The sequence below is a fragment of the Vipera berus genome (genome assembly GCF_964194415.1).
Source record: "Vipera berus genome assembly, chromosome: 3".
Taxonomy (NCBI): Eukaryota; Metazoa; Chordata; class Lepidosauria; order Squamata; family Viperidae; genus Vipera; species Vipera berus.
In genome coordinates, this window is record NC_138204.1 from 122989260 (window position 1) to 123010752 (window position 21493).

Below are 21493 nucleotides of genomic sequence, written 5' to 3' on the forward strand. Positions count from 1 at the left end.
ATCTTCGATTATTGATATTTGTCCATTCTCTTTTTTATGAATGGGTTCTTTAATAATGTGTGGTAAACAATATTCTGTGTGATCAAGCTTTCAAAACTTAGATTTTTTTAATAAATGTGTCTTTTATTTAATTTCTTTTTTGTGGTTTGCGTATTTTTTTCTCTTCCAGTATCAGTTCAGTAACAATACAGATGTTAAAGTGGATTTTACAAATCATTTCTTTAATGATTTTGGTCTAGGGGTAGGCAACTTCGGCTCTTTTATGACTCATGGACTTCAACTCCCAGAATTCCTGAGTCAGCATAGCTGAGTCATAAAAGAGCCGAGGTTGCCTATAAGGCATCAGGCTAGAAACCAGGGGACTGTAAGTTCTAACCCCGCCTTAGGCTTGAATCCCAAAACTGGGTGACCTTGGGCCAGTCTTCTCTCTCAGCCCAACCAACTTCAAGGATGGACGTTGTGGGGAAAAGAGGAGGAGGAAAGAGTATTAGGTATGTTTGCCACAAGCTGATTTTATAAGTGACTGAATGAAATACGTGCATTATTATATTGGTTCCTCTTAAGAATGGGAAGTCAGAATTAGGCAGGGTGAAATGAGTTGTAATCCTAAGTGACTCATCTTGTCCATTCTTTTATTTCTACATCTTCCACTTTCTGATGACATATTCCTTTTGTCCTTCAAGCTAATTGACACAATTGCTTCAGAAATCGGAGAGCTGAAACAGGAAATGGTACACACAGATTTGACACTGGACGCTGGACGCACCAGTTTACCAAGGTGAATTAAAATTCTGTATCACTGGACTCATTTGGTGGGCTAATGTAAGGGTGTGTTGTGCTAATTAAGAAGGTGGTTTTCTTCAGTATATATTGTTTACAGTTCTAAACTGTGAAAAATAGTTGGGTTTTGGATGAACTTGAAAGCAGTTTGCTTTGGCAGTAGCTAGCAATGTAATGATATACTTTATGTTTCTCTTTATGCTGCATTCCTAACTTCCTGTAAAAATGTTTGTTTTCTTTGATCCAAATTCTACAGTTAAGAGTTCATTTATTAGCATGTGGGTTCTTTACAGAAAGCTTATAGAAATTCTTTAAGGTTTAACTGCTAAAAGGTTATTACATAAAATGGTCTACATTTTTAAAATTAGGAAAAAATATTTTCTCCTAAAAAGCACTGAAGAATGCTAGTTCATTTGGATTCAGTAGAATCAAATGTACATGTAAAATTCTATTTCAGTTTGTATCAGTTCTGTACTTCAAATTTGCCTTTAAGCTTTGTTGATGGTAGTTAAATTTACCGAATTGACAACAATGTGTAAGTTTTCAAATGAAATATTATCTCCCCACCTTGTGTTTGTGTGTATGAGACTGTTGGTAATGTGAACTACAGCATAGTAAATGGGAAGACTTCAGGCATATAAAACATGAGCATGCTAATATCGCATAATGATAAAATTAGTAAGACAGTGTGCAATCATTAATGTCTCCTAGGTCATCAACAAGATTTCTTAATGCTGTAGCAAACTAAGCCTGGGAAAGTAGAAGCAGAATGCAGTCATCTCTCCTAAGACTTTTGCATTAATTGTTATCCTGTCTGATGGTTGTGGATTTCTGAGTGTCTGTATCATTTAGTAAGTCTTCAGTATAAGGTTTGGATTCAGCTGATGAACCATCCACTTCATTATGTTGTCTTCTTTTAGTCTATATTTATATTTATGATGGTTGCAGTGTCCCGGGATCATATGATCACCTTTTTGAGAAGCAAAGTCAATGGGGAAGAACAACAACCATGAACAACCATGTAACTAACTGAACAGCTGTAGTGATTCACTTAACAACTGTGGCAAGAAAAGTCGTAAAATGGGGCAAAACTCACTTAACAACTGTCTTGCTCAGCAACAGAAATGTTGGGCTCAATTGTGGTTGTAAGTCAAGGACTACTTGTAAATGAAAATATACTGCTCAAAAAAATAAAGGGAACACAAAATAAGACATCCTACTATTAAATACAGTACATTGTGTCGTTTAAGTATTCCCTTTATTTTTTTGAGCAGTATATATAGAATTAACCTGGGATCCAGTGGTTTTACTTGCACGTACTTGGCAAAATAGTATTTGAATTTTTTGGAACCTGTGAGTTCAGCCACCTGCTCCCTAGATCCATGCCCCTCCTGGCTTGTGAAAGTGTCTCAGGGGGTGTTGAGTGGGTTTTAATAGCAGTGAGTTTTTGGAGTGAAGAGGTTGTTCCTTCATCTCTCAGGGAGGCTTTGCTTTACCCACTCCTCAAGAAACCATCTCCACGATTCCAGTATCCTCTTTGTGGGGTAGGTGATTGAGAAAGTGGCTGTGCAGCAGCTTCAGAGGACCTTGGATGAAGGGAAAATATCTGGTATCTTTTCGGTCAGAGTTCAGACCTGGATATGGTATGGCAATGACACAGGTTGCACTTCTGGATGATTTCTGGCACAGGCAGGATAGTGAATATGGCTCCCTCCTTGCCTTATTTGACGTCTCATCAGTTTTCGGTACCATCGACCATGGTATCCTTCTGGAGTGACTCAGACGATTGGAGGTGGGTGGCACGATATTGTGATTCACCTCATTTCTATGGGGTCAGTTCCAATCAGTGGTGACTGGGAAGGAGAGTTCCTGCCCTTGGCCACTGCCATGTGGGATGCTGCAGGGGTTGGTGTCCTCTCCTATTTAACATCTACATATGACAATTGGGTGAGCTCATCTGTTGCCGTAGGATGAGGTTATACATCTCTGCTTCTGGCAAGTTAAGCAGTGCTGTGGATGTCCTATCCCAGAGTCTGGAGGCTGTGACAATCTGGATAGGGAACAACAGGCTTCAGATGAACTCTAGTAAGACTTGAGTGGCCTTGGGTTTTGAGCTCCTCTACTTCTAGGTCTACAGTCTATACTTTTTGGTATTGGATGGGGCTGCACTGCCCCAAACAGAGCATGGGCACAATTTGAGTGTTCTTCTAGACTCACAGCTCCTGCTCTTAGAGCAGGAGGCAGCCATGACTAGGAGGGCCTTTCCACAACTTTATTTTGTGCACCATTGTACCCATTGTGCCTTTAAGGGAACTTACTTACGTTCATTCCTGCCCTGGTCACCTCCCAGTTACACTATTGCAATGCATTTTACATGGGGCTGCCTGTAGAGCTTATCTACAAACTTTAGCTGGTACAAACGAGTGTTTAGATATTGCATTACTGAAGTCTTGGATCCTTGCCCATTTGGTAAAGTGATTTCAAGGATAGAGATACTTAATGGTTCTTATAGGAGGGAAGGATTCCTGGAATACCAAGGTAGGCTAATTACTGCTTAAGATGAGTTCTTAATATTTATTCTATGCTCTCTTTTTGGAGTAGTGGGTAACCTGTTCAAACAAGTGGTGGGAACTAAGTTCCAGATAAGCTTGAATGACACTGAGAATTTCATTAAATGAAATATTATTTTAACCCATTCCAGTTTGAGTTCTAGTCTGATTTGGGGTCGTATTGAAATTTCCTTTATAAGTGATCAGAACTAGGAAATAGGCAAGGGAAAAGAGCCACAGCTGATTTTGATGGGACATCTGGCAGATTTCACTACTATGACGATCTTTTTGAACAAGGTAGTTCTGTTCTGAATTGGTTTTGTCTGAAGAACAGTCTCCAGTAGGTGGCGCTGGAAGACATCGGTCTAATATCTGAGCATTTGTCAGTGAGGTGTTATAAAGTTCTATTTTTTTCATGCTTTTTCAACTTTCACAAGAGCATACAACCCATGCAGCCTCCTTAGTATGCAGGCAATACCCACTTCTATTTACCTTTCTGAAGGGCTCAGGAAAATAGCTTAATCATTGTTTATTACATTGCCTGGACATAAGCTGAGTGGGGAAAAAATCCTGACAAAAGAAGTTATGTTAACTGGTAGGAAAGAGCTCATTTGAAATTTAGGTATGCATCTGTATGGGAAAGCAAGTTCACTCAAGGATCAGCTGTGCTGTTTATGCGTTTATTGTTTTTTTGTGCCATTGGAGAATGAGAAGAAGATAATCCTTTTGCCTTCTTTATTCCAGCTGCTCTTATAAGGATAATTTTTAATTTCAAAATGGAAATGCCCCAAGAGAAATGTTGAGGAAAGAAGGATGCAGCCTCCTTGCATTTAATATGTTTGCTTGCACATCAGTGTAGATAAATTTGAATCAAGAGGATTTACACTTCATGAATGGGAACTGCTATGCATTTGCAAAATAAGGGAGAAATTTCAAAATCTCTTGATAGAGACTTTATAGAATCAATCATTATCTGGGAACAGATATCAGAAAGGAAGCTTGCCCATGGTCAGCAGAGATGATAGGGAAAGAAGAATTTCCATTATTTATGAATGGGTCATTTTTATTAATTTATTTCATAAACTCATAGGCTACTTGAATGATGATGTAACTCTAGGCAGCTTGCATATTTGGTTAAAAAAGAAACAGGGCTGTCCCCAAAAGCCACAATACCAACACTAGACATTAATAATCAACAGTGCATTAGGAAACAGGAAAACCCCAAACCAAGTAACATGCAAGACAAAACCTAGGTAATTATAAGGAAGCAAAAGATTTGTGAAAGCACCAGCAGCCACAAAGAAGACCCTTCTTGACTTAGGTCCTCCAAGATGACACTGTTTTACAAATGAGACTTGGAGTGAGTCAGCTCTCCCACATGTTACTGGCTGGGCCAAAATACCGTATATACTTGAGTATAAGCCGACTCGAGTATAAGCCGAGACCCCCAATTTCACCCCCAAAAACTGGGAAAAGTTGTTGACTCGAGTATAAGCCGATCCGCCGTTCTGCAAGCCTCCGCCGCCAGCAGAGGCTCGATCCGCCATTTTGCAAGCCTGAATACACAGGAATACCCTGTGTGGCCGCGGCTCTCGGGGAAGCCCTGGCTGTCCGCTTCCTCGCTCCACGCTGCCATTCGGGGCCCGCGCGTTCCCCGGGCAAATCGCGGCGCCCAGCAGGCGAGGAAACACGCCCGCTCCAGTCGCCCCCCTTCCCTCAGGAGACGCGAAGCAAGTGACCGCCCGGAGCTTACCGAGGACTTGCGCGCGGCCGAGGCTTCGGTGCTTCCAGGATCGCGCGCACCTCTCCCAAGCCGCCGCCGTCCGGAGACCTGCCGAAGTTTGGGGAGGTGCGCGCGCACCTCCCCAAACCTCCCCAAACGTCGGCAGGTCACGTTTGGGGAGGTTTGGGTGCCTCCCCAAACCTCCCCAGGTCTCCGTTCCTCCGCGCAGACCTGCCGACGTTTGGGGAGGTTTGGGCGCCTCCCCAAACCTCCCCAAACGTCGGCAGGTCTCCGTTCCTCCTGCCGACGTTTGGGGAGGTTTGGGCACCTCCCCAAACCTCCCCAGGTCTCCGTTCCTCCGCGCAGACCTGCCGACGTTTGGGGAGGTTTGGGCGCCCAAACCTCCCCAAACGTCGGCAGGTCTGCGCGGAGGAACGGAGACCTGGGGAGGTTTGGGGAGGTGCCCAAACCTCCCCAAACGTCGGCAGGAGGAACGGAGACCTGGGGAGGTTTGGGGAGGCGCCCAAACCTCTCCAAACGTCGGCAGGTCTGCGCGGAGGAACGGAGACCTGGGGAGGTTTGGGGAGGTGCCCAAACCTCCCCAAACGTCGGCAGGAGGAACGGAGACCTGCCGAGGTTTGGGGAGGCGCCCAAACCTCCCCAAACGTCGGCAGGTCTCCGTTCCTCCGCGCCCTGCCTGCCTGCTTCTTTCCGCTGCGGAAAGAAGCAGGCAGGCAGGGCGCGGAGGAACGGAGACCTGCCGAAGTTTGGGGAGGTTTGGGGAGGTGCGCGCGCACCTCCCCAAACCTCCCCAAACTTCGGCAGGTCTCGGACGGCGGTGGCTTGGGAGAGGTGCGCGCGATCCCGGAAGCACCAAAGCCTCGGCCGCGCACAAGTCCTCGGTAAGTTTTTTTGTTGACTGGAGTATAAGCCGAAGTGGAATTTTTCAGCCCAAAAAGTGGGCTGAAAAATTCGGCTTATACTCAAGTATATACGGTAATTAAAGTGGGGAAGAGGGAACTCACCGCCTAGAGTAGGCAGGCAAGAGTTTTGGTACTACCGGGGGAAGGAGAGTTAACTGGAGAGCTTGAAAACTTGAAAACAAGCAAGTGTGTGAGTGTCCCAAGGAAAAGAGTCACACTAGAGGACAGCAGAGCTGTGGGAAAGAGAAACTCCAACCCAAGGATGAGCACCTCAGCAGTCATCTTCAGATAGCAAGAGAAAATTTCAATTATTGGGGGCCCAAGACTGCTGAGACGCAGGGGAGGGAAAGAGCCCCACCAGAGTCTGCAAACCCAAGCAAGGCCACTACTTGCAGCAAGCCCAGGTGCAAACTAGTTCCAGAAACAGAGGCCTGTGAGTGCTGGAGAAATGGGAGGAGAGACAAGCCCATTCACAAGTCTGTGGAGGAGTGAAAAGGGTTTTCACATTCAAATGGGGGGAGATTGGCTGCAAGAGCTATAGAGCTGGGGAAGAGGGAAGTTTAAAAGAACCAGTTAAGAAAACAGTGCTAACACAGGAATCAGGACATGAAAATGGAACACACAGATAGGAATTTACAGATTAAACAAGAGTAGAAAAAGAATAGTTGTAAACTTTTAGCAACAAGAAGATAGTAGAGCAAGATAAAGAGATGAATTTTGTATAATAGAACGGTTTTGTGTGGGGAAAACAAGTAGTCTTTGTGTTCTGTACTGCTCCAGTGTTCTATTCGTATTACGAAAAACCCTAACAGTGGAATTTTATTTATTTATTTGCATCCCACCTTTATTATTTTAACAAATACAGTGGCAGAAGTATCCAACACACCTTCTTCCTCCTATTTTCCCCACAATAACAACCCTGTGAGGTGAGATGAGGTGAGAGAGAATGACTGGCCCAAGATCACTCAGCTGGCTTTTGTGGCTAAGGCAGAACTTGAACTCATAGTTTCCTGCTTTCTAGCCTGGTGCCTTAGCCACTAGATCAAAGTAGTTCATGTTTGGTCAGAGGTCTAGTTCGATCTTCTTGTTTGGTCAGGAATTTTGGGCAGAAGTGAGGCACTTCCGGTTGTTACCTTCTTCAACTTCCTTTCACTCTTCCCTCCCACTTAGTGACTAAGGTCTGCATCCTGCCTACTCATACTCTTAATTCTTTATTGACTGCAGCAGTGGTGTGTGAACAGGCCTTTGTGCTAATCACTGTGGGCATTGCCACTCCTAACGGGGAAATCAAGATGCCAAGTACCCCAGACCAGGATTTGGCACTATATTTCAGCCTGCAACTTCACATGGCTAAAATTTCTCAGATACATGATAGGATAGAGCTAGGTAGCATTCTATTCCAAATTAGAGAGAACTATATTGAACAATTGATTATATTCTATTATAATTGGGGGGTGCAGCTTTCAAGCACTTGAAGCCCATTGCTGCTGCTTGTGCTCAATTCAATGGAGTTGGCTCTTGCTTGAAGCTGAATGTAAGTATTGGCTGTTGGCTGACATCTACTGGCTCTTGGCTTATCTCTCACATGTATCATTCTTGCTGGGATTTTGAACTGAAAACTTGCTTTTGAAATTATTAAGGCATCCAGTCGCTGCTTCTTGGGATAACGTAGTCCAGGGGTGACCAACCTTGGCAATTTTAAGATCTGTGGACTTCAGCTCCCCAAATCCCCCAGCCAGGTTGGAGAAGTTGCCAAGGTTGGACACCCATGATATAGACCTTGCCTCAAATTGGAGCTGCGGTATAAGCTTTTCAGTCATTTGCTTTACAGGCTGAATAAAAGGGTGTAATTGGGAATCTTTAATAGGTCAGGTCCTATGGAAACAATTAAGCATATTTAGCTGAAGATATGTAATTATTTTTCAAAGCTATGTGCATGCCCAGAGACATACTACTTCCTATTATATCTGCAGATGGAGCTATAACAGGACTGGATGAATGAATCTTTATTACAGCCAAGGGCCAAACATGAAAGGTATAACTGAAAACATCTAAAATAACCCAGAAAAGTAGAAAAGTACAATCAATTATAATTGATGACATAAAATTATGCTAAAGTTTTGATAGACCTTTTATCAATTGACACATAATTTTCATGGCTGCTGCACAGTATTTCGCTACTATTTGGGATTACAGTCTGAAAAAAGAATGAACATGTAAGTATTGTCAGGTCACTCATGGTTCTGATGGGAAAGAGACAGGATACAGCATTGTGAATATCTCTATGGATGGTACAATAAAAATAACACATACTGGGCTGTTTCAACATTTCCCGTTCCAAACAAGCAAATGCATTTCACAAATGGGATTTCAGAGTATCTTCCCTATAACAATGCCAAAGGCAAAATAATACGCATTGCTCAAAAGAAAACTTTAGTTAGGGAATGTCAATAAAAAGAGATAGTTGGCCATTTGCCAAAAAAAACACAACCACAAACGTTTGTCACCCAAATCCTATTTCATTATAACAAGATATTTACTTCCACCTGAGATTCAATGTTATTAAATGTTTGGAGAAGTCTATGTTTGGCAGTTGTAGCCCATGTTTTGTAGATATTCTGGTCATAATCCATTAGTCATTAGTTTTTGTTTTATGACATTGTTCTAGCTCAAGGAGCAGCCTCAATCGTTATTAATGGGAGTAGTCCCCAGGGAAAGAACTGGACCTCCGGCCTGTAATTTAACATCAACCACCATATCCTAATCTCAGTTTTAGACATCCCTGTGTCTAGTCTAAGAAGGACATTGGCAATCCCTCTGTGTGCAGCTATTACAGATTTTAGAAATTTTGCTGGAAACACTTCAGGGGTGTTCAGGAAGTAGAAGCCACTACTTCCTTTTCTGTTTCCACTTGTAGCCCAATCCATTTGCAGATGGACCAGCTTGGCTTAAATGTTTACTGATTTGGCTTGTTTGTTTTACAGTTTATCAGTCAACCTACAGAGTTGCTCTCAGGGTCACCTACAATAAAATACAGGCGAAAATGAATGCAAGCACATATTAATATTTCTTTTTATTTAACTATGAACGAGATACATTGTTAAAGGTTGTTTTGCAAGCACAGATTATTTCTGAATAATTTAAACTTAGCCTTTTAATTTGTTTTGTTTTTTGTTTGTTTCTGTTGTTTTAGCCTAGAGAAAGATATGGGTGATGTGTGCCCGGATCAGAAAGATTTTGCAAATATCATACGAGATTCTGGATATGATAGTCTCCCCAATAAGCTCAGCATACTAGATAAACTTCTTCATACCCACCCTATCTGGCTACAGCTTGGCTTAAATGATGCTGAAGCAGTGGAAATTCTACGCTCTCAACCTCCTGGAGTAAGAAACAACTTTAATTTGGCCTTGAAAACAAGAGGAATACTTTGCTGGGGCATTGACTTACTTTTAGAATCAGACCCCTGTCCATTCTCTCTTATTCTGACAATCACTTTTTAGCTTCTTAAATTTATATCCTACCTTTTCTCCAAAAAATTCATAGCACTTTCTGTTCCAATAGGTTGGGCTGAGAGACACAGGCCTAACGTAACCCAATAGGTTTTCCATGGTTATAGGATGTCTTGAACCCCCAATTCCAGGCAAACTCCTTAAGCATTCTACCACACACGTACATCACAACCTTCTTCACAGTGTCATTTTATATCACTAATGTATATGAATAGCGATTAGATGCTAGTCAGGAGAGAAAAGGGGGAGCGATTGCTTGTATTCATGTAACCCTAATATTCATGCACATTATGAATCTGCTTTAGATGAGGGCAGCTATGTGACTCTCCTAGGCCAGTGCTGCCCACTCTAACTAGCAACTATTCTCTTAGAAATCTTAGAAATCTTTCTTCATCCTTTACCCTACTAGACAAATTTAGCTGGTGACCTAACACAAGATTCTGGTAGGTACTTTGTACATGGGTTCACTTATTCTGTCATTATGTTATCGAATATTTCTTAAAAAGAGATAGGAAAGAAGTTATTGTTCTGAGAGCAATTATTACAATTATTTTATTGGAGTAGCGCTTGTGTAGTTTGATGTGTGTCCTTATGTGTTAATGTGGAATTAATATTAATTCTTGGCCCCAAACGATTTTAAAAATCTAATATCTGCATATTACAAGATCAAATGAGTAAACATTATGAACAAAGCTTGGCAATACGTTTTGCCGTTTACAGTTTCTGGGTAACTAAAAATATCAATAAATATTACGGTAAGCTTTGTAGCATATTTTGGACTCTCAAGTAATTACTGTAGTATCTGTTTTGGAAATCCTACAAGGTTACTTGTATGTAAGATGAGACAAAGCAGGTTCATAATATGAGATTCGTGAAAACATGGCTACTAAGTCTTGTTTTTTTTCTGATTTTTTTTTAAATAGACGTTTCTTGTTAGAAAGTCCTCAAGAATGCAGAAGAAAGTCCTGTCTTTACGCCTACCAAATGATGTAAAGGGATTTTGCCTTAAAGAGTTTGCAATAAAAGAAAGCATCTATAGTAAGTAGTTTACAATATTGTCTTTCCTTGGCTGAACATAATGAACAGAAAATTCATCAGGTGATTGATTGTGATTTGTGAGGGAATATTGTTAATCTGTATAGCAGGGGGCAGAAAAACAACTGAACTGACTCATCTCAAAATTAATACATGTGAGCAAAAATGGTCAGAGGTGATTGGTAGTAGGATGGGAGACCATGAGGAATTCCCAGAGCTGTGTATTAGACTGGAAAGTAAAATAAAATCACAAAAGAAAGCAGTGTCCAAACACTTCTGTGTTGTGCCAAGATATAGGAGCATCTCAGGAGCCGAGCTTTGTTATTTTGGTTGATTTTTTTTTTTTAAATTCCATTTATATCCCGCCCTTCTCCGAAGACTCAGGGCGGCTTACAAGCTTAGCAGTAGCCTTCATTCTATGTATATGCCTGCTTGTTAGGGCTTTCACACACCCCCAAGCGGCATTATTACAAAGTCAGCTTAATTGCCCCCAACAATCTGGGTCCTCATTTTACCTACTCGGAAGGATGGAAGGCTGAGTCAACCTTGAGCCTGGTGGGATGCGAACCTGCACTAATTGCAGGCAGCTGGTGTTACTTAAGGAGGCATTAGCCCACTGCTCCACCAAGGCTGTCAGGGCTCATGACGAATAGCATCTAATATAGATTGAGATGTAAACATTTCAAATTAGGATTCTTGGACTGTTTGTTGCTCAGTTGTCAGTGTGTATCATTTAAAAATATTTCATATTTCTTTACTAATTTTTAAGCAGAAACAACTGAAGAAGTTGCTACATGTTTTTGGAAAAGAAATGCTGACTGTAGCTCAAAGTCTTTATTAACAAATAGCTTATGAATTGCAGCTTTATTCCTACATAGGAAGTATGTTTTACTGTATTTTTCAAATCATATATTGTGCAACTGAGCCGGTTTTCTTTTACTTTTCAGCTTTTTCTTTGGAAGGCTCTGGAATAAGCTTTGCTGATTTATTCAGGCTCATAGCTTTCTACTGCATTAGCAGGTAATGGAGAATGTTCTTATGACAGACTTTATTTAGCATTTCTTAAACTGTGGTGGCCTTGTAAATGGAAATATCAAGAATCTTAATCAAAATGAAAAAGAATAAACTGCTGACTAATTTTTTAGTGGCTGCTAAGCAGACAGCTGAGTAGAATTCTGAATATCTGAAACATCACAAATTGAATGAATGAATGAATGGGCTTTAGTGATTCACTGATCAGTAAATACACAGTTTTACAACTAAAATTATAGAAATTAAAAAGAGTTTCCATAAAATAACAATAAATAAAGTACTAAGTTAATTAGAAAACAGTAGATAAAGGAAATAAAAACTAAAATACTTTTAGCCTAATTTGATAGACTAGCTCAGGGCTTTTTCAACCAGTGGTACGGGTACCACCTGTGGTACATTGGCAACTGGCCGGTGGTACGCGACCATCCTAGAAAAGTGGTAGTGGGGGAGGGGAATGAGCTGAACCGGTGGCAGCACCGCACAAGCCTGAGCGAGAGACGGATGGAGCTGAAAGGGCTGTCAGGGCTCAGTGGAAGTATCAGGATCCGCGCCAGGCTCCAGCTGGAGCTCAGTGCTGATCCTGGCACTTCTGAGCCCAGAATAAGCACCGATCGGCTGGAATGTTGTAGCATCTCCAGGGTCTTGTGATTTACATGCAGATGCTTGGCAACTGATTCATATTTATGACGGTCACAATGTCCCAGGGTCATGTGAAGTGACCAAAATCTGCTGCAACCACCCAGCAGACGGAGGGGGGAGGAATAAAAACCAAACTCCCCCCATCCCACCCCCGCTGCCAATCCTCAACAGAAATGCTCACAACAATGAAAACCTCGGACAAGAGGAAGAGCGCTGCTGGGCGGGCAGGCAAGTGTCTTGCTCGGCTGTGGCTTGGGGGGCACTTTTTTCAGTGCCATTGTAACTTTGAACAGTTACTAAGCGAACTGTTGTAAGTCAAGGACTACCTGTACTCACTTTTTTCCTCTTTTTTTTTTTTTTTGGTCATCAAGTTTTTAGCACCTTGCTAGGCGACTGGTGGTACTCGGATGTTGCCATATCCTAAAAGTGGTACAATGGGTGAAAAGGTTGAAAAGCCCTGGACTAGTTACTGCTATAACATGTCTTAACTAATACAATAATTAATATAATTAAAACAATTTAATATAGCATTGTTTTCATGTTATTAACAATGTGAAACATTAAAATATTTAAATTTTAAACCCATTGATTGATAAGATACTTTGTTATTAAGATTAGAAGCCATTGCCTTTGCTCAGTTCTCATAAGTTCAGCATTATATTAAAGTTTGTAAAATGTTTAACTGAATTTGATGCTTCTTAAGGGATCTCTGTATTTGGCAGGCAATTAAATAGAATTTTGCCACTTGCTCGGTAATTTGTGGAGTAAATATTTTTTTAAAAAAAATATTTATCAAACAACTAGCAAAGTTCTATGTGCAGACAATACTATTGCAGAAGAGAATGGCCAAGAGTTTCTAATGGCCCTTACCTCCATGGCCCAAGTCTTTCCTTTTGTGGAATCTTTTAACACAATAACAGAGTTGGAAGGGGCCTTGGAGGTCTTCTAGTCCAGCCCCCTGCTCAAGCAGGAGAACCTACCATCTCAGAGAAGTGACTGTCCAGTCTTTTCTTAAAAGCCACCAATGATGGAGCACCCATAACTTCTGAAGACAAGCTGTTCCACTGGTTAATTGTTCTCACTGTTAGGAAATTTCATCTTAGTTCTAGGTTGCTTCTCTCTTTGATTAGTTTCCATTCAATGTTTCTTGTCTTGCCATCTGGTGCTTTGGAAAATAGATTGACCTCCCTCTTCTTTGTGGCAGTCCCACAAAAATATTGGAACACTGCTATCATGTCATCCTTAGTCCTTTTCACTGACTAGTCAAACCCAATTCTTGCAACTGTTCTTCATACGTTTTAGTCTTCAGCCCCCTAATCATCTTTGTTGCTCTTTTCTGCACTCTTTACTGAGTCTCTACATTTTTTTTATAATATGGTGACCAAAACTGGGTGAAGTAGTCTAAGTGTGGTCTTATATCTGCCCTCACGGATAACTGATGGCAAAGTGAGCAAAAGTGAAAATTGTGTGTTACTTTGGCAATCTGTGCTGTTTAAATACTAGGCAGCTTATGTGGTATGCACTGATTAGATAATATGCTTGCTGAAGTGCTGCTTTAATCTTCCTGCCTATCCATATTGAGTATTTTCAATCCTAGGTGTTTCTTAAGTAACCATATCTCATTCCCCCAAAACATGGGCAATGGAAGCTGACATTGTGCCATTTTCTGCTCTACCCTAACTTTTAGATACATAGGAGAATCCTGCTAATATCAGAATGCCCAAGCCTTCTGGTAGCAAATTCAGCTTTTGTTACATATCCTGATTGGACCCTAGTTTCTACCTTGAGCAGGCCTATTTCCAGGCGGAGTGCTGCCACTTAGAGATTTTTTCCCCCAGAAACCAGAGAAATACTGAAATACCCACAATGGAGGAAGAGATTGTAAAGATGACAAAATTAACAGAAATGGCAAAACTCACCTGTTTGGTCAGGGATAAAGCAATAAATACTTTTTATAAAAGACTGGAACTTTTTTGGATATATTTTTTTTGGCTGAAAATGAAATAAGGTGAAATAGTGATTTGTAGATTACTGATTGAAAAGGAGTTGAATATGGGACAGAAGGGATCTTTGTAATATAATTTGAATGAGTGGGGGCAGAGGATTCTTCCTTTATTATCTTTTTCTTTCTTTAACTATGTTGCTTTCTTCATTTTTTATTTTATCTTTTATCTTTCTCTAACTTTTCTCTATATGTTTGCATTGAATCTTTTATCTAACTTTTCTCAATAAAAATTATGTTTAAAATAAACTAGAAACCTTGGACTCAAGCAGAGTTGTTTGTTTTCCTACTCTAATTCTACTCCAACTTTTATGGAAGCAAGTTGGGTTAGAACTTGGGTACAAGGAGTTTAATGGCAATTACAATATATATTTGCTTGCTCCTCTTATTTAGGAAAATGGCCGACTGGTTCCACTGCTCCTTTGAGTCTCTGGGGTCTTTTTAAGAGCACCATAATCCTTGCTTTGTTCCTGCTTAGTTGAATGATGATGCAAACAGAAAAGAGGCATAAAGAACGAAAGGCCCTCTTTAGTCCTATTACATTCAGTGACAAGAACACTGCATCATCTGGGTAAAGTCACACTGGTGCTTGCCTTCCTGCAATGTTCAGTGGGTGGAGTTCTGCTTTTGTAAGGCAATTGGTGACGATGATGACAACTTTATTGTCACTTTGAATGTACACCAATCGGCGTACATCAAAATGAAATTTCGCAGGACAGATGGAAATGGGGCTCCATGTGGATTAGCCCTCAAATTCGCTTGTATTCTGACAACCTTGCCTTCTTTCCTTTTTCTGATCCTGACTCTTCCACCTTTTCCTTAAAGAGGCCTTGCTTCTTTTCGCCCCTGGAGCACGCTGCTGCTGCCACCAACTCCTCCAAAAGCCCCACTCCCTTCCTCTGGGCCTGCCGACAGCCTCATCCAGTTCCTTCACTCCATAAGCTCCAGGTCCTCTCTTCCTCTGCCTCCTCTGGAAACAGCCCTGATTTGAAATACAATCCATCACTGGGCCAGCAGTCAGATCTTGCTGCTGGTAGAACAAATTCAAACAGTGCCAACGACTTTTAACGGTCTCACCAACAGTTCCAAAACAACTAGAAACTTGCCATGCCAGCAAAGATTGTCGGTCGTATGTCGTATGTTACCTTAGTTCCACCATGTTGCTCAAACACATTAAAATCTTCCTGATCATGTGGCCTATAGCCCTTACTATCCCTCCCAAGTTTTCTACTTGCACGTAAAAAATGCAAGTAGAAAAATAGGGACCACTACGGTGGGAAGGTAACAGCGTTCCGTGCGCCTTTGGCGTCTAGTCATGCCGGCCACATGACCACGGAGACGTCCTCGGACAAGCGCTGGCTCTTCGGCTTTGAAACAGAGATGAGCACCGGCCCCTAGAGTCGGAAACGACTAGCACGCATGTGCGGGGGAACCTTTACCTTTTACCTTTATCCCTCCCAAAACTATTTGCCTTCAAGAGCCAATGCAGCCGCAGTCATTCCAGGCGCCGCCATCTTAAAAAATGAGATGGAGTTTGCATAAAGATCGACTAATGAGGGAGCAATAGGGCAGCTTTGTTTGACTCCTCTTTTGGTAGGGACAGGCTCAAAGAATTGCCTATTTTTTTCAGTTTAGTATTTTCATGCGCTTTATACATGAGCTTGATATGTCTCAAAGCTTTCCATAGTTTCTTTTTGGAGATACTTTTGAAGGTGTGCATAACATCAGTAAATACAGCTTATAGAGATTGTCTTGGTTTTACTGTATTATCCAGTAAGTGACTCAATCCCCATCTATGTTGTTTTATAATTTTTGCTTTCTCTGAAGCCCGCCTGTTCAAGGCCAAACAAAAGAAAATTAAAAAATAACAGCCTGTTCAAGGCCAAACAAAACAAAATTAAAAAATAACAATTTCCACTAAAACTCTGGGATTTCAGTATAAATTCTTTGCATATGAGGTGCTTATAATGTTTAATGCTGTACACTAATTCAGTGAAAACTTTTAGGAAGAGATACATTTCAGTTTTACACATTTCTTAGCGAAGAAAAATTTATCTAAAAATAGTGCAATACTCATCTTGTTAGCAGTGTATATGATGTATTTGAAACCTACTGGGTGATCATGCTGGATTAGTTTGAAACCCATTGGGATTCATCTATTGATGGGTTTCCCAATTGCAAAAAATGGGTGAAATAAACACTTTACAGGTACTGCCAAAATGTTGATAATTTGCCTGATCTTGTAAATTAGATGTTTTCTATCATAAAATTAAAAAATATGTCCAAGTGTCTAGTATCTATATCCATGGGTTCATATCCAGAGCCCTTTAGAAGTGCTCTTCTAGGTATAGTTTTTAATATGGAAACAGGAAATTTATAACATGTGTAGGAAGCTATCAGTAGCTGTATCCATTTATTTTGTTATTTGACAAATGCCTAGCTTCAGAAGGGCAAGCTCAATGCTCAGTCTGATAAAAGGTTTGCACTCTAATCTATTTTGGGATTATTTATTTAATTGCAGCTCACTCAGGTCTCCATCCAACTTCTATCCTAACCCTGGCATCCTGAGATCAGTTGTGTTGGATGGTAGAGGCTTACTAAAGGCTTTCTTGCATACAAAACCTAGTTGTTGTTGCTCCACCATGTTTGTCAATTATATTTGCCTTGCAGTGGTTCACTAAACGTCTCCAAAAAACATTTGTGGTCTGGACAAATGAAATATGTTTGTTGCACTTATACTGCAACTGAGCCATAGTTCAAATGCCTTTAGGATCCTTCTTAAAATCTCCCGTTGAAAATCAATGTCTTGATGTAATCAATTTGCAATCTGATCGATCTAATTGTAAATAAAAAGTGGAAAACTCTGAACTATTCAATATACAAGTTTATTCTGAACTATCTAGTGGAGAATTAAGAGTGAAATAAGAGGAAGTGGCAATAGAAAGTATTTTTTTTTCTGAGGAAAACGTATGAGATTGTTGCTGACATTAAGAGGCAGATGCAGAAGAGTAAAGCAAGTTAATGCCATAATTGTTTCCAAATAAGGGATGTCCTGCCATTTACCTTGAAGTTACCTCAGGCAATTGCAGCAGCAACAACAGAATCTGAACTTGAAGAGGCTGCTCAGCTGGGATTGAGTAAGTAAAAGCAGACAATGGCGGGAGGGAAGGGCAGAGTTAAATTGCAGCTGTGGCATCAGGAAGAGGTGATTTTAATCTCTAGTCTCTAATGTGGCAGAAGTTTGCCCATGATGCATTCCTTGGCTTTGCGTCTAATCTCCCTCAATTTTTTTGCATTAATTTATTGAACTTCATTAATAAAAACAAACAATGGGACATTAGCTTGCTGAAAAGAAAAGCATCAAGTGTATTTTCACTTAGACCAATGCAGATATATTTGAGAGTATAATATGTTGGGGTACAAGTTAAGACTGTTCTATGATTGGCTGCATTTATTATGTCAGCTGTTTTTTGAGTGTGCTTAGAATTCTCCCCAAATTCTATATATCCCAATTCTATGGCTCCAAATTATTGGGTACTTCTGTTTTGAATATTCCCCTGCATGTCACTTTTGTGGTTCAGCCCACACACCCACCAATCGCTTCTTGTCATACAGAAGAAACATTGGTATCAAGTGAGTATCTGTTTTTCCTCATGACAGAAGCATATTTAGAAAAAGGTAATTCAGATTAGGAAAATGACATGCCGGGTGGGGAAAAATATAGAAATGAGTGGAGCAGAAGGGTTAAACTTTCTCTCCCAAGTCTGGAACTGTCATGTGGCCTGGAAACATATTTTAGCTATTTTTGACTGAAAAATAAATAAATGTCTTTAAATATTAGTTTGAGTCATAGAAGCAGTCCCATAGAAGTTAAGGAATTAATCCACAGCTATTTTTTAAAACACCATTTTTCTATTTCTGGAGTTATGGGACTCAGTGTTTATAATTTTGATGATTATTATATTTGTATTCTGCCTGTGCTTCAAGTAGGTCATAAGAGCATATAAAGTTCCCTTCTCTACCTCCAATTCTAGTCCTACTTGCCATTAGCCATGGTCCTGCTTAGCGCACAGAAACCTAAAATAAATATGCCACTCTAAACCTGATTTTCTGGGGACATAAACCATAGTTTGGCATAATATTTGAATTAATCCATGTTCGGCATAATGTATAAATTAAGCCACTGAAAAATTGATCACAGAGGATCAAATTGAGAAAGCTGCCTTTTAAAAAAAACTGCTGTTATCATTGACTTCTTACAAAGCCCGTACATTGCATCCAAGGCAGTGTTCCATCTGACAGAGAGGATTTCCAGAAGTATCTCTTCTGTGATTTTAGGAAATAACAAGGCAGGTGGTTAGCATTAAGGTCAAGCAACACCAATAGATCTGAGTTACAGTTAGAAAATGTTTGGAATTAACTGATGGGGTTTATTAGTGTAGAATTATTTTTGAAATGCACTAAGCTCGTGCAAGCGGTATCCCTGGTAAACTCTACCTTGTACTTGTCTGTATGTATATTTCCTTTTTTCAACTCCTGGACCCAAAGGTTTCAAGCTGATCTTATAAAATATCCTCCCCCTTTTAGAGCAAAACATTTTGAGTAGAACATTCTGAGCACTCGAGGCATAATATTTGCATTCTTTTGCTAACTAAATAATGACTTTCAGATTTTTGGAGCTCTCCAGCTAACAACAAACTGCAAAACTCTTCGTCCCTCCAGAAGCCTCTGCCTTCAGACAGCATTTATAATAGCTCCCAGCAGCTCTGCCTCATAAATGGAGTTCATTCTATAAGAACCAGAACGCCTTCAGAGCTGGAATGCAGCCAGACCAACGGAGCCCTGTGTTTTATTAATCCTCTCTTCTTGAAAGTGCATAGCCAGGATGTTGGTGGAAATCTGAAAAGATCCAGCCCAAAACCACAAGATGCGAATGGCCCTGAGAGATCCTGTTCTCCCCCACCCAGGCCTCCCCCGCCGTCTATTCATAGTCTTCTTGCACACCCTCAGCTGTCCAGGACTACAAACCAGGCCAGTCTGCCAGAAACTGTCAGTCACAGCAAACACTCCAACTTGGATGTGATACCGAAGAGGCCAACTCCTATCCCACCGCCTCGCCTGAAAAAAAAGGCTCTCTCCTTAGAAGCACAGAGCAATGCAAAGAACTCAGCAGTAAATGAACCCAGCCATAATTTGGTGGATGGCACAGAAACTGCCAGCATTCCAGGTCGAGCTCCGCCTCAGCAGAACTCGGAGAGCAAGAACAGCTTAGCTACACACCGTGAGTCACAAGTGCAGTGGAATGGAGGCAGGCAAAGACTAAGCAACATGAGCCTGTCCACATCCTCCTCTGACTCTCTGGATTTTGATCGGAGCATGCCGCTCTTTGCTTACGACGGGGATACCAACAGCAGCCTGGAGGAGTTCGAGGGGGAAAGTGACCAGGAGAGCATGGCACCACCTTTGAAGCCCAAGAAAAAAAGGAATGGTTCATTTGTGCTTCCCAAAATTGTCAAATCCCAGCTGAGGAAAATGAGTGGCGTCTTCAGTTCCTTCATGACCCCCGAGAAAAGGATGGTTAAGAAAATAGCAGAAATGTCTCGAGACAAGCGTACCTATTTTGGTTGCCTTGTTCAGGACTACATAAGCTTTCTACAGGAGAACAAGGAGTGTCATGTTTCCAGCACAGACATGCTTCAAACTATTCGGCAGTTCATGACCCAAGTAAAGAGCTATTTATCTCAGAGTTCTGAACTGGATCCTCCCATTGAATCTCTGATTCCGGAAGACCAAATAGGTAAGCAAATGTGCGGCACCTTTCACGAGCAAAAATATGCTGTTCCTGTGTCTGCCCTTTCCATCTGGCTTTGAAAGGTCTGGCTCTTTTTTCATAAGTGAAGTGGCAACTCCATCTCTTCCTTGTCACACAAGCTACTTCAAACCTAACCCTCTGCTAGATCTGCATTTTGTTCAATGCCCTTTATTTAATATTACATTTTCAGCAGAGTCTTACAAAGTTAGGTAAATGAAAAAAAAAGTTCTTTGCTCTCACACATAACATGAGGATGGGGATGACAAGAAAAACAAGAAATTGTTATTATGTTATTACTAAACTTCCATTTTCTTTCGGGAAAGGAATACAGTATTCCAGAACTCTAATATTATGAGAAATTTAATTGTAGAAATATAGTAATATATAAGACCAGGCATCATGATTGGGAGTAGCAGTTTTTTTTAGTCATGTTGCAGGATTTATTTATTAATACTATTATTTACTTGTTATTTAAAATGTATGTAATCTGATGTTCTATTTTAAAATTTAGCTTATAAAAATGAAACATCAGTAAAAGCAACAGTACAATAAATTCCTCCGGGAATAGGGCGGTATATAAATTCAACTAATAAATAAATAAATAAATAAATAGAAGTTCATTTTTAAGAAACAAACCCTTAAATAGCATCAAATTATAAAGCCTTACAGTACAAAATGCAGTGCATGGATAATAAAATCCTACTGTTGTTTTTCTTTAAAAAAAATCAGAACAAGTGAAGAACAGGTTTCTAAAGTAAAAAAAAAAGCCTAAGAAAGGGAAATGTCACTTATCTCAGATTTTGTTTGCTTTGTGTTTATGTAAACATTTTACATATTAATGGAAGGATGTGTGTATCAAAATGCAAGTTAGCTTTATAGCGTTGTTTCTATTCATTTTTGTAAGTATCAGTGGCATCCATTTTGCTTGAAAATGTCCCTCAAGGCAAAAATACTTTCCTTGTAAGCTCATTTCACTGAATTGTTTTCCTTTCCCTTCTCACTGATTCAGTGTGCTCCAAATTTGTTGAAAAAAACTTTTGGAATAATGATTTCTGGGATGAAAAATTTGGCCTGCCTTAATTAAATAGCGATTTCCATATGTAGGAGGCAGTGTTGATTCAACACTAAGGGAATATGTTGCCAATGCAGTAACAGCCTGTGATTTTTCTTTAAAAAAATAGTGTCATAACTTTAAATGAAATACAGTAGTTTGTATCAAGATTTTGAAATATGCTTGTGTTTTGTTTGAATGTATAATTTGCATGCCTTGATGTGTACTCCAAAGTTGAGAAAGCAATCTTAGCCTTGGTGATCAGCTAAGTTACTACCTTCTTCTTTTGTTAATGCCATTCTGTGACTGGTGTGTGAGAAAGAGGAGGGGGGGCAGTATATTTTAGCTGCATGGGCTTAGTTGAACAATTGATGAGCCATGCTTAATTTTGCGGAAAGGCAGCTTAAGCCAGCAAGAAGTTTTGCTTTTGAACAA

General features: G+C 40.4%; 1 protein-coding gene across 2 annotated transcripts in view; it reads left to right on the top strand.

The window, feature by feature from the left end:
• RIN2 (Ras and Rab interactor 2) overlaps positions 1 to 21493 on the top strand; it is a 52960-nt gene that overhangs the window by 10800 nt on the left and 20667 nt on the right. For both annotated transcript variants that reach the window (XR_014026119.1, XM_081325249.1), the window contains exons 2-7: positions 684 to 778; positions 9169 to 9361; positions 10411 to 10525; positions 11470 to 11542; positions 17241 to 17332; positions 18865 to 19992. Coding sequence is in view for 1 of the 2 variants with exons in the window: in XM_081325249.1 (XP_081181375.1) it covers positions 684 to 778; positions 9169 to 9361; positions 10411 to 10525; positions 11470 to 11542; positions 17241 to 17332; positions 18865 to 19992 (1696 nt within the window). In the remaining variant the exon portion in view is untranslated. The remainder of the gene's footprint in view (positions 1 to 683; positions 779 to 9168; positions 9362 to 10410; positions 10526 to 11469; positions 11543 to 17240; positions 17333 to 18864; positions 19993 to 21493) is intronic.